Source organism: Rhagoletis zephyria, unplaced genomic scaffold (genome assembly GCF_001687245.7).
Source record: "Rhagoletis zephyria isolate East Lansing unplaced genomic scaffold, Rhagoletis_zephyria_1.1 Rzeph_scaffold_03163, whole genome shotgun sequence".
Classification (NCBI taxonomy): Eukaryota; Metazoa; Arthropoda; class Insecta; order Diptera; family Tephritidae; genus Rhagoletis; species Rhagoletis zephyria.
Window position 1 is genome coordinate 53,314 of NW_016160247.1, and position 14,405 is coordinate 67,718.

Below are 14,405 nucleotides of genomic sequence, written 5' to 3' on the forward strand. Positions count from 1 at the left end.
ATAAGAATATTGACTTGCTAGTATTGGAACTATTTCTTGCACATTTATTTGCCAAAAGTTCTTCAACGGCTCGGCGCCAGTGAGCCATTTGCAATCGTATGCTGCGAATGCCGCATTATACTAAAGCCAGCACTTCGGCATAAGCTACTATTCCATACGAACACAGATATGTATATAATTATCACGACCAGTTAGCATCCTTTTCTCTAATTCCTTTGCAACGAAACCTATGTAATAGCCAAGTTTTCAGCATATCCTAGGTTAGGTTAGATTCTCATGGCTGCCAATATTGGTAGTAGGCACACTTAGGCCGTCATGGCTCCCTTGTCTAACGTAATAAAGGTTCCTTATACTCTTCCTTTTCTCAGGGTCAAAAATTATAGCCATGCGCAATTCGTCCAGTTGCTCAAGAATGTTTTGAAGGAACGTATGTTGACGGGCCTGGCCAATGTGGGCACTGGTTTAGTAGATAATGCTCTACACTTTCGATTTTTCACATCGCGGGAACGACAAAAAATGGCATACGATCGTATACCTATGCGACTGCCGTGGGTCCGCATCAAGCTGTGGGCGCTCCAGTCGCACAATCTTCTCCTATCTAATTTGGGCCATAATTATTGTGTGGTGGCTCAGCGGACCATCTTCCATTCGCATGTTCGATAAAGTTTTTCTCCAACCCGAGTTTACCAGTTGATAGCGGGAACCCGCATTGAAAGCGGCACTGATCGCAGTAAAGGAGGTTAACCTTACTTGCAGTTTTGATTTACAGATCGTATCTTTTCCCACTTAAGTAGTTTCAGCTCCATTGCTGCCCATTTATTCCGTTTCCCTTTTTTCAATTGCTACACAAACGACTTCTAGGGTGTGAGTCATTGCTCTCTTTAAGAGCCCAGTCCTGGTGTCCTGGCCACCGTTGATGGTAGAAGTCAACGGCGCTATATTGGCATCCAAATTATTCGTGAAGCATCCCAAACATGAACCTCTCTTGGATGTTTAACAGATCGATGTGTTTTTATTGGACCTGTCACGTTTAATGGTATTAATCATCGAAAAGAGGGACTCGTCTGTTAAAACCACTTGGCTCCAATCATCATCTATGTACATGTTAAGCCACCCACTTTTTAAATCTATTTTTATTTGATTTGTGGTTAGTAAGGGTTTAACCATTGCTGTTTGTAATTGGATCTAGAACTCACGCAGACAGTTTCTGATAGTGTTCAGAGACAAACACATTCGAGACAATTTCTGTTGAGCAGCCTTCAAGGCCTTGGCTGGACCATCTTTCATTCATTACCACATCCTCCTGCCTTAATGCAGCTCTGCAATACCGCGATTTGGTAACATTTTAGTGCACCGAAAATTTGTGGCTCCAACACAGGACAAATTTTGGCGCACTTTAAAACATCTTTGGCCCTTTGGATGGGAACCAAACAAGATCGCCTTAAAACGTTTCACCTATGTACATATATGGAACTAATTTCTAAAACATACTTTCACAATTATAGATGGTAACTGATTGTTTTTACAGTTAAATCGCGTTGAAGCTAATAAACCTTAGTTTTTTAGAAAATGAAGGCCTACTTAATATCGAAACTAAAGGGGTTTTCAATTGGGCGGGTAGATTTTCGCGCTCTCTGGCGGCGTTGTTGGTGCTCGTGGCGTTTGTCTAACCTTTAATCCATTTTTCAGTCACTGATGCCAAATCACCTTGCCAAGCTACACGATTGAGCAGCACGTTAACCTGATAAAATTTTATTATAAAAATATGTTTTGGTTAGTTAAATGTTGCGCCTATTTTATGGCACACACAATTTTGGATGACTGGCTATGCTAATAAGCAAAATTGCCGTATATGGACGTCGCCAATCTACGCGAAGTTCCCCAGATGACAAAGCATCCACAAAAAGTTACGGTGTGGTGCGTATTTTGGGCCGCCGGTATCATTGGACCGTTCTTATTTGATAACGACGTTTGTTTGAGGCCATCAAAGTCAACGCTGAGTGCTACAGAACAATGACAACCGATTTCTTTGACACCAAATTGAACGATATGGAAGTGGATGAGATGTGGCGTACGCCACTATTCGCCTTCTGCATTAACAATTTAAAGGTATGGTTATCACTGGCAGAGGTGACGTGCATCGGTCACCAAGATCGTGCAATGTGATTTCGCTAGACTTTTTCTTATGGTGTTTCATAAAGTCGCAGATCTACGCCAATAAACCGTAATCGATCGATGCTCTTTAAGCCAACATAATCCAGGCCTTAGCCCGAACTCAGCCGGATCTATGCGGAAGAGTGAATGAAAATTGGAACGCTCAGACCCGTGGCATTATAAAAAACCATGGCTGACATTAAAACGGTGTTATATTTGGCGGTGTTATGTTGGCTGAGTGGTTAGAGGTGCGTACTATCACTCCGTAAGATCAAAATTAGAAAAAGTTTTTTCTAGCAGCGGTCGCTCCTCAGCAGGCAATGGCAAACCTCCGAATGCATTTCTGCCATGAAAAAAGCTTCGCATTAAATCCATTTGCCGTTCGGAGGCGACCTAAAACTGTAGGCCACTCCATTTATGTGACAACATCAAGAGGCACACCACAAAATTGGAGGAGAAACTCGGCCATTCTATTCCATTAAAACTTCCACCCGCTCTTATTGGAAAACCCTTTATTTCATGAAAAAAATTCCGATTGTTTTCTTGTTGAAGTTACTAAATGTTGGACAAACAGCAGGATGTATTCAGTTAGTAGGTGCAGACTGCGGTTGAAGTAGTTATAAGTATTGGCGCTGTTGTACTGTGAAAGGTTTACAGAATACATCGACGAAAACTACAACTAAATACTGCACAAAACAACCAAGCTATGGAAAATTTTACCTAAGGTCTTCGTTAGTATATACAAAATACTTACGATACCGTCTTCGCGATTATCCAAATCATTGAGATGCAATAACTCTGATATATTTTTTGCAATGAAGCTTGGATTTATGGTTAAAGACTTTTCACTATTCATTAACGTGTACTCGTAGTAACCTTTTCGACTTGGAATCGATAACATGTTTTGGATTTAAGACTTTTAACATCTTTAGCTCCAAAATTAGTACGCGATAAATGCTTCCGAAAAGAATAACGAAATTCCAAGAGTAAAACAAAATTTCTTGATACCAATTTGAGATGTTTTAGCTTACCTTTTCGACACATGTAACCCTTTCATATTTTTGTAATCCATTTAATTTTTTTTTATTGCACATTTCTTACCCAAAATCAGAATGACTCAATTGATTTACCCTACTATTTTCTTAAAAACCAATACTAAAGTTAACAATTTTTAATATCTACCTGAATGCGATAAAAGCATCGCCCATTTCACCACCGACAATGTGAACGCCTCCATCCGGTATTGAAAGACCTTTGAAAAATTGCCGTATATCCAATGCATTTGCCGACCACGGCAAATTTTGCAAACGAATTATAACACTCATCTTTTCTATGTCCGAGTATTCAATGTAATTATTATGTATTTATTTTATTACAGGTTCAAAACATCCATTCAGCGAACAGCCATAAAATAGCTATTCGCTAAGTTCAAATATTTGTTGCCAATAAATCCGTTAACGTTAGATACAGTATGTAGGGATGCCAAGAACTCTGAAAGAATATCATAAATATACAAGTTAACCTCAAAATATTCCTCATACATATACATTTTTACATAAGCAGATATTTTCTATAGATTTTTTTTTTTTTTTACTTAATATAATTTGACATTTTCATATACAAACATATTCATCAATCTTTCATCAATGTTACCATAACATTAATAGAAAAACCTTTAATTTATCATTGATGTGATTTAAACCGCAATTCCTGAAGCAGAAATAAGCCACAAGCGGGTCACATTGTATGCGGTATGTAATATTTTCGTATTGATTCTTTGAACTTACCAAATTATTATTGGTTAAAAAAATTGTCTGAATGTAAGGGTTTCATAACCTTAAAAACTGCAAGTTTCTTATATTTTGAATTTTATACTGACGTAATGAAACGTAGAAAATCGTAGATATTGAATCGTGCTGACGAGCCTTCGCCAATGCGTGACAGTGACACAGGTAATGCTCTACACTTTCGAATTCCTCCACGTCACGGCAGCTCCGACAGTAATCGTTTGACTCATACACATTCTAATAGCGTGGGTTCCCATCAGACAGTTCCTGGTGAGAACTACAATTACATGTCGGGGAGCAGTAAGTCGCTTCAAGCGGAGGAGAGGACGAGAAACCCGCATTTCCAACTAGGCGTAGGATACGTTTTGGTACACTGCGCGTGTGCTCCGCAGACCTTCTTGTGTTTGGCCCGTTGGATAGCGTTATTCCCAGGAAAATAATCTTTGTGCCGTTTTCCCATGTAGGTTTTAAAATTTATCTGCCATGTCTAGCACTACATCATAATCGTTATACTCGTCACGTAAAAACACATTTTTCGGATTATGACATACGTGTACGTACCCGTATCACGTAATTTTCTTTCGAACGGTTTTCGATTCGTGAACGGAGCCTTGGGGGGAGATCTGTAACCAGTTAGCGACAACTCTCGGGTCGCTATCGCACTTGTTGACGTAAAAATATTCATAACATACGTCAACAAAAGCGATACCGATCCGAAAATTGTCGCTAACTGGTTACAGAATCTTCCCCTTGGACTCGAATCGGAACGAGAAACTCGTCACGTAAAAATTCATATCTCTAATTATAACATTCGGTACACAAGACGAGCAGTACGTTCATGACTGTTATAATCCGAAATATTCATTTTTACGTGACGAGTTGCTCGTCCACGGCGATTCGACCCCTGCTTTGTAAAATCGAAAGCGTGTTCGACGCTAAGGAGATTGCTCTGTGTACCTTATTGGACATCGAGGGCGGTTCTATAATACTGCCTATGGTTCTATCTCCGGGGCATAGGGTCAAAGAAGCATAGACCCTTCTACTATTGGTGGGATCCACGCTTTGCTTCGCCAGCACGAAATTGGATTGTCCTTGGGCAACACTCAAAGTCATGTGCAGACTAGAAAACGGGGCACAAAACCCGGTTTATACTATCGCTGGCACGAATAGACTGCAGAACTCCTTGGAGACCCTAGAACACATCATATGCCATTATCCTGCTTATCAACACAAAACACAATTGAAATATCTCGGAGCTCCAGAGTTTAATAAACTTGAAGACATGACAACACTTGGGCCTCAAGTGCTGCTGAAATTCTCAAAAAGTGTTGACATCCTAAATGATGTATACTTCGATCATACTTAACTGAACCTCGATCTCCATCTGGCATCTCTGGGGACCTATTGGTCTATGTGGGGCGGTCAGCCAGCCAGAATAACCTAACCTAACCTAACACAACACTCCAGTAAAGGTTATAATCACGAGTCGCTGTGCACCAGGAGGAGTCCTTTCTCCGATGCATAGATCATGTTTGGTTGACGACCTCTTAATCCGACTATATGAATATGGTGACGGTGCATATGACGTGGCAATTATAGTTACGGGAAAATTTGGTCGTTTTGTTTCAAGTGCAGCCCTTTGGGTGCCAATGAGGGCCTCAGCATAAATATTCAAAAAACTATTCTTGTAACGTTTCCAACCCTGGTTCGGTCGCTCTTGGAGGGATATTGCTAAAATACTTCGACAAGACCAAATATCTAAAAATTACGATGTACATACACTGGCAATCAAAAGTGAGTGCAAGATGGTTGTTGTTTAATATTTGCAATGTTTTTCAAGTTATTTTTTTTTTTTGTCAAAACCGCATAAGTCAAACTTTCAAAATTTACACAGAACGTAGAAAAATTCAACAAATCTAAAATCTAAATTTTTTGCTCTTTAATCAGAATTTGTAGAACAGTTTTGGGTACGCAGATTGATCGGCTATGTAATTCTAGTGAAACACGTTCAAGTTTTAAACGGCTAAAAATCGCGTTGATTTTTAATGAATATTTTATTCTGATGCATTTTGCGGTTTCATGCATATAATAAGTGCAATTTATAAAATATAGCGTTATTTTTTTATTTTGTTTGCAAACAGGCATGCGCATTTTATTCTATAAGAAATTCCCTTTTATATGGTAAAAAGTGTAAAAAGCCGTCAGCAATAAAAAATCTTAAAAATCAACGCGCTTAAAAATTTTAGCGGCTTCTTTTACTAGATTTAAAAACCCTATCTATCTGCGTACTCAAAATTTTCTGAAAATTAAGATTAAAAAGTTCAAAATTTACACGAAAATTCCTTGAATTATTCTGACTTCTGCATAAAGTTTGACTTACAGTCAGTCAATAAAGTTTAGGTACAACGAATTTGTTACAATACGGGCCACTATTTTTTTAATATTTTATTTTTCGCAAATTTTTTATAAAAATATGGTTAATTCTATAACAAAAAACCAATGGTAAGTCCTAGCTTCCTCACACTTGCACTTTATTATACTTAAATTGAATGGGCTAAAAAACTGCATACTTAGCTTTTTTCTAGAGAGCGTAAATAAAAAGTGCAATATTTGAATGAAAGTTTGCAGAATTTTCTTTAATTTTGCACAACGTTTGGAACTTTGATTGTCAGGGTTTTTGCGGTAGAATTAACCATATTTTCATAAAAAATTATCGAAAAATAAAATATTTAAAAAAATAGTTGATCGCATTGTAAAAAATTCGCTGTACCTAAACTTTATTGACTGACTGCATGTGGTTTTGATTAAAGCATCAATCATATTTTTATAAAAAAAAAAATAAAAAATTTTAGCTTGAAAAACGTTGCAAATATTTAGGAAAAAACACAATGCACTCACTTTTGATCGTCAGTGTATATACGGAACTCCCATCTTGGCCTGTTGCTAAGGGTATGCGATTCATGTGGGCCTGCAGAAGATCTTTTGAAAGAATATGGGGTCTGAATTAAATACTAATAGAATGGCTTTGCCGTATGATCGTCCGTCCGAATGTGTGCGTTCAAATCGTAGTGCCCCTTGTTCTCCTACACCCCAGCATTCAACTAACTATGTAAAGTACATCATTTTATTTGGTCTTATAGCCTTGGTTACGGCAACGTTTAGTCGAATTAAAAGTTTGCTGCGCCCCACTTCATTGCAAGAGATTAACTGAAAGGCCGTTCACACCAAGCGATTGTAGCTTTCAACTAAAATTTCCTGTAAAATAGTCTCATGTGAACATCGTTTAGCTCCTTTTTTTTGTGGCATTCGAGGCACCTAATAAAAGCAGCAACACTCCAGAGCTAATGAAAATTTGCAAGACTGTTGTAACTTCCTAATTGATAAAATGTTGCTAAAATTTCACTGCGAACGCGATGCTTTAATAATTCGCGTAACACTGCGGTTGTGATTGCAACTCGAACAAGCCCATAATTCTTATGATTTGAACACATACTTACGTACATTAGGGTGCCTCACTAAAAAAGTGAACCATAAAATTTAAAAATAAAATTAAATAAATCTTAATCGCTCAAAAACATTTTCTTTACATTCATTGTGATTTGTGAACTGGATCGCGTTTCAATTATCTTTAAAACCGGAAGTTTTCCACAAATAATTTATAGTTCAAAGGCTTTATCGAGAAAATCAGGGCTATCACAGAATCCATCGTAGCTTCGATTTTCGCGAAATCTACGAAAGTGCTATCACAGAATCCTAATGGCTACGAACGAAACTCGTAGAGCCTTCATAGAATCCGTTCGTAATGAAGTTTCGTACAGATACACTACGACGAGTTTATGCTGTAGGAACAAAATTTAAAATCCCTGAATCTTAAAAATACATACATAATGGAAAAAAGCTGCATTATTGTTAATAATAAATATTTATTATACTCCAAATTTGTTATAGTTTGATATAATTCCGTATATTTGTGTAAACGTTGACGTCAAATTCCAATGCCATGTTAAAAATAAATAACTACATACATACATTCATCTGCTAGACGCTATTTAATGAACAAATATTTTGTATGAATCGAAGAAATAATAGTTCAATTACAATTTATTAGGAAATAATTCTATAACCCTAAGGGAACTTACCCATACTACGTGACCCACTTTTTGCGATTTTTGAATATATTCTTGCTAACAAAAAATTAATTTGGCTTATAATTTGAATTTGTCTTTATTAATACGGCGCTTGCTGCTTGAAGAAACTCTAGATTTCCTTAGAAGATGTTGAATACGTGATAAAAACCTATGCCCCCCAACCCCCACCCCGCCCGTCACTGTGACCAAGCGTGGCATTTTAAAGATTCCCCTCCCCCCCTGAAAGGGTCACGTAGTATGGGTACGTTTCCTAATTAGTATATCATAAAAATTAATTAAACAAAAAAATATTTCTGTCTTTCAAAGAATAAAATCTAAATAAAAAAAAAAAGTTATAAAAAAAAAATTTACAAAATTAAAAAAAGCACCACAACCCGTAGACTCGGATCTCTCCATCGGCAGTCTATTGCTTTGCTCACTCGGCCATTGCGACTGCTTGGACAGTAGGTTTGGGTAGTTCTTGAACTAAATGTGCTAAAGAGCTAGCTCATCTCAATGAACTAGTTCACTAGTTCGGTTTTCGCATTGAACTAAATTTGCCAGTGTTAAAATTTCTCATTTTGGATCACAATCCAAATATTTTTGGCACGAAAGTATGACGTGTATCCCCATTTTTACAGATACGTTTTAAAACGCTTTTGCATTTTAGCTACTTCAGTACCTTGCAAACGAGTTTTTTCGGGGCAGAGAAAATACTAAACTAGCGTAGAAGGCTTTTAAAATAAAACCAGCTTTCCCAGTTAAAACTTGAAACACACTGGCGTTTAGATGTTGTGATGTCGTTTTCTATGTGTTCAGAGCTGGACAGAAATATGTAAGTGTTTACACATTATATTATATACTCGTTTATTTGTATTTTATTTATACGAAAGCTCTTTAAATGATTATAACGATGTTAAAATTAAATATGCTACGTATGTAACGAAATATATTTGTGTAATAACAATAATGCTAAAAAGATTACCGTTACTGCAAATGTATGCCGTCGGTTGAAAGACTGCATACGTTTTATGCAATTTATGTTCCTAAACATATTTATGTGCTTTTTTAATATTTGTAAAAATATTTTGTGAATTAAAATTACCAAAATTTTTGTTTTGTATGTAATATGATAATTCGTCAATTGAACTACTTCAACTGAATGAACTAAAGAACTAGTTCAGTAAGGTAAGCGAACTACAACTGAACGGTTCACTCAAAAGAACTATTGGGCAGCGTAGCAAAACGCTATACATAAATTTCTATTGTTGCTTTTGCACTAGCTGATTTTGAATCGGCATTCGAACATTCATATCTGGTCAAAAACTCGTTGAGAAATTTATATGCCGTTACAACAACGAACTGTACGAGCTTTTTAACGCTTGCGCTGGCTTGGGCATTTTGTACGCATGGATGACGAGGTACTGGTGGAAAGATTGTTCGATTGTTCGGCATCCATGGATGACGCAACCTCGCGAAGGAGAAAGGCAATTGGCGACGTTTTTCGGTTTCGGCCCAAGCCGAAGAAAGCTTGTGTAGAGCCGAACAAGAAAGAGGCCACATACAGCGATTGAACAGGTTCCACATCGTAGGGGTACTTTCAATAAACATACTGGAGTAATAGTATTGAAGACTAGGACCGGTTGTTTCGACTTCACTTTATGGCATTTTGCTCACCTAGTTCCCTGATCCTTCTTACTATCCTACTGAGTGCCGACTCTATTGTTTTTTTGGTAGGGAATGTCTTGCCTTGAATAAAATTTTCTGTATAATCAAATGAGAGTTGAAAATTGATTTTCTGACGATGTTTAACTTTGCGGTTCATGCGTCATGAACACTGTAAGGGTGGTTGCCTGAAAAAGTAAAATTTTATTTGCGAACCTCAGGGGATTGTAGAAAACAAGGGCAATAGCAAGTTTTTACTTCCCTTGCTACTAGCAAAGGGGATTGATAACCAATTCTAATGTATGTATGTTGTTAAATAAGTATTAAAGTACCCAAGAAACACTGGAACAAAAATTTTCAAACGTTTGAGAAAATCGTATTTCTCTATTAGATTTTCAGCATTGGTTATCAATTTAAGAACGGTTTGAGAAACATTAGAGAAAAAATGTTTTAGCATTCTGTTCTGTTTCATCCGAGTCAACATGGCACAGATGTCGAAATCCATCGGTAGTCTGCTATATCAGTCGCAAAATGGCTATTCGACCACGCGGTCGCTGTTATTCGCATTTTGTCTAATTTCAAAAAAAAAACTATGCAACTAATATTTTACATCAACCGTATTTTTCTTTGTTAAACAAATTGAATAAATAAGCTATTGAATAAATTTTTAAACTGCATAAATAAAAATTCCTTCCCTATAAAAACTATCAACGAGAGTAACTGGATTTCATTTCGTTCCGCTCTAGTCATGTTTGAGAAAAAATTGAGAATTTAACATATCTCAATTTGAAAATAAAGGAAAATTCCATATTAAAAAAGTGCCTTTTAGTTTGAGAACGCTATCAACGGTGATTTGAGATGCATTTGAGAACTAACGTTTGAGATTTAAGAAAAGGACTGATTCTCAAATGCATCTCGAATTGAGATTTAACAAAAATGTTTATTGGATACATATATCGATAAATTGAACTTTAAATATACTCAGTGGATTTGATTGCCAATTCAAAGACGAGTCATCGTTATCCCTAGCTTTCTATCCACCCGCAAGCGCGTTATTTAAAATAACCTACGTATGTACATACGTACGTACATATATGCATAGGTGCAACGCAAGTGGCACAATAACCATAAATTTCCTCACTGACACTTTTCAAACAAAACTCCCAATGTCTGTATGACATCATTATTTATTGCATACATATACATAAATAGTACATATGTATGTACATATTTTCAGCTAAACTTGATTTTCCTTATTACGTGTAAATAATTATAAAACAAACAGAAAGATTCAACATAAAATTAAAAAAAAAAAATTGCGGTAACTCTCCGTTTTCTTATTAACAATGAGGAAAGTAAAACTATGTTTGTTCAAATGTGCATATAATGTGTACAATTGTAGAGCAGTCCCAACAGACAACTTGTCGCAAACAAGTTAATGAGAGACTAAGTGGTGCGTGCACATTGCCAAGCGGATCGAACAAGATAACAAAATCATTAGACGCAATGTCTCGAATTGTGGACATAACCAGACGTAAGCGCAATTTACAACCGCATCTGTGTGAAGATCATACTAATGCCATTATAAGGAGATAAATAGTAGTGGTATTCATCTAAACCGATAACTTTATCAAGCAGATATTCTTATAAATTTAAGCAATCTGTTACATGAACGCCCCATACTATCCTTTCGTTTACACTTGCGACAATAGTTTTATTTTCTTTGGTTATCGAGCTCAGTATCTGTAATTTTATACTAGGTGCAATCCCGTATTCCTCGGACTCGGACTAGTGTAAAACTGTCAAAAATTAAGAATTCGCTCAGAGCGAGAGAGTAACATTGAAAAGTACGGGGTCGCTTTCTAGTAAAAAATGGTAATTTCTGTCAACTTCAACATAACCTCCAAATTTTGGTTGTAAATTTTTGCTTATTTTGTATGTAAACACACTCAGCTCACACATGTAAATAACCAAAACTTCTTTCAAATTCATTAGAATCCACTTAAACAAGTAATTAAATACTTTTCAATATGAATTAGCAGAGTGCACTTTTCTTTTGTTTACAATTTGGTTGCCAAACACACTACAGCTGATCGTTTGACACATTTACCAGAATTTACCAGCAAAAAATTCTCGGACTAAAACTGGTAACTTCTGCCAGAGAGGGAACCGTATTTACTCTCCTTTTTGTCCTCTCAATAGTCAGAGAACCGAGTACGGGATCGATTTCCAGTAAAATCTGACTGATTCTGACTATTTCCGACTAGTCCGGACTCGTACGGGATCGCAACTACTACTAGCACGAGGATTAAGAAATTTTAGAAATTACCTCACTTAATGGGAAAAAATTATATTTAGACGAGATAATATTCATTTTTAAACAAATATTTAAAATAAAGGCGATTTGTTTGAAGCAAGTTAAAAGAAACAATGTCAGAATCTCTGTTTGTGTATGAATTCATTTGTCACTGCTATCAAACTGTGCGGCCAAATTATCAGTGAAACAAAACAAACAGAATGGACAATAAATTGAACTAGATCTCTATCAGGATCATATCGTTGTTGTTGAATTTGCGTGCACAATTTTTATGCGGTTCTCGATTATTGCGCAAGAAAAATTTTAGCTAGAGTTGCGGCAGAGTTGCATTGGCTTCAGTTTATCAAGATTAATCCGGTAAATCGCTAGAGAAATTTATCAGAATGTGTAAAGGAGTTTACATACAAATTTTGACAGTTCGTTTATAGGGTTTAATGAACACCCCTATTAAAGTTGATTACAAAAGTTGCATAGGAAATATATATATATATTTTTTTAATTTGCTCATTTTCCTTTCTTACAGTTATCTATAAAAGCCGTTGCCAAATGTTATTCGCGTTTATATGCTATTTAATTGCGTAAAGTATTAGTTGGGATTTGGTAAAAAAAAAAAACTGTAACTGGAAAATAAAAGGATAACGCTCGGATTAGTGAAAATGAACTTTTCCACTGTGAGTTTAACTTAAAAAAATTTGTAAACATATATAAAAAGAAAAGAAATTATATCACATGAAACGAAAAATAAACATGCATAAATATATTATACAGAATGATCAATGCAAAAAATTTAAAAACATTAAGTGCAACACTAAAAAGACAATGAAAAGTTCCAAAAAATTTTAAAAGGATTCTAAAAACAAATTTGTGTTAATATGTATAGAGAAATTCATAGAATCCAAATCAAAGTGTTAATTATACTTTATATGAACACAATATTCAATATACAAATGTATGCATGTGGGTGTGTACACTTGTGATCAGGTAATTAAGCCAGCAACATTTTGATAAATTTTGGCTATTTTACTTTCATTTATTTAATGTTTATTATTTTTCCATAAAAGTCTAGCTCATTATATAACAAACACCATATAAGTCCAGATTTCAAACTTTATGCAAAAATTATGAAAAATCTGCTAAGTTTCAGCTAAATTTTCAACTTTTTATTCAGACTTTTAAGAATTTTTTTGAGTATGCAGTTTAATAACCCATTAAATTCTAGAGTAATAATGTGCAAGTCTTAAGTTACTAAAAATCGCGTTGATTTTTAATAATTTTTTTTCTGACTGCATTACAAATTTTTTTCCATACAAAATTCGAAAATTTTTTTGTGTGGAAAAAATGCGTCATGAAGTCCAAAACAAAAAAAATTAAAAATCAAACGGAATTTTTCAGCATCCTAAGACTTGCACATTATTACCCTAGAACTTAATCACCTATTAAACTGCATACTAAAAAAAAATCTTAATAAAAGTTTGAAAATTTAGCTGATACTTTGCAGATTTTTCATAATTTTTGCACAAAGTTTGAAATCTGGATTTATGTAGTGTTTGTTATATAATGAGCTAGTGTTTTATTAAAAAATAATAAACATTAAATAAACAAAAGAAAAATAGCCAAAATTGATCAAAATGTTGCTGGCTTAATTAACTGATCACAAGTGTACATTGGACCACATCAGAAGAAAAGCTCGTCGTATACCCCCGAGTATATGCAAATTATATTTTCTGAAAAAACTTAAGGGTTGCCTTCTTAAATTTTTCGCTATGCCTTCGGCATTTACAGTCGAATCTTAATGTATGATATATCGTTGTCTCGAGAAGATTGTTTTTTTTTTTACAAAGTTCATTGACCTCAAGTACCGCGTTCTAGTACTTACCTACCAGAATCCAATTCCTACCATCCTAACGTTCTACCCTAATGGGAGTAAATTAAAACTGTAAAAAAAAATCATTAAACTTTTGCTAAGGAAATATTTCGATTCGTAGGTAATTTCATAACCGGGTAGTAAAATAGCGAGTAATCTTTACCAGATAACAAGTTTTTACCGGGTACCCGTGTACTTTACGGGTAATCGAATATTTTACTACCCGGTCAGATTGTCTGATACGCGGTCGTTACCAGCCTACCCAGGTAGTAATAAATCGGGTATCCGGGTAATAAAATACCTATGTATTTACACGTAAACTACCTCGATACCCTGGTAAAGATTACCACTGGGTCCTCGAGTATTTTACTATACGGGTAACCTGGTACTTTACTATCGGAGTAGACTGGCAATGACCGGGTACCCGGCGCAAGTTTTCGGGCCACTACATAAAAAATGTTTAAGAAATTTTAAATAGAAAAATACATATA

General features: G+C 35.6%; 1 protein-coding gene across 1 annotated transcript in view; it reads right to left on the minus strand.

Annotated features, from left to right (window-relative positions):
* Nucleotides 1–13,433, minus strand: part of LOC108368522 (uncharacterized) — a 55,794-nt gene extending 42,361 nt beyond the window's left edge. Inside the window, 2 exon segments of the mRNA XM_017623368.1 lie at nt 3,337–3,646; nt 13,402–13,433. Of these exon segments, the coding sequence (XP_017478857.1) occupies nt 3,337–3,479 (143 nt within the window). The 5' untranslated portion in view covers nt 3,480–3,646; nt 13,402–13,433.
* Nucleotides 13,434–14,405: the final 972 nt, after the last annotated feature.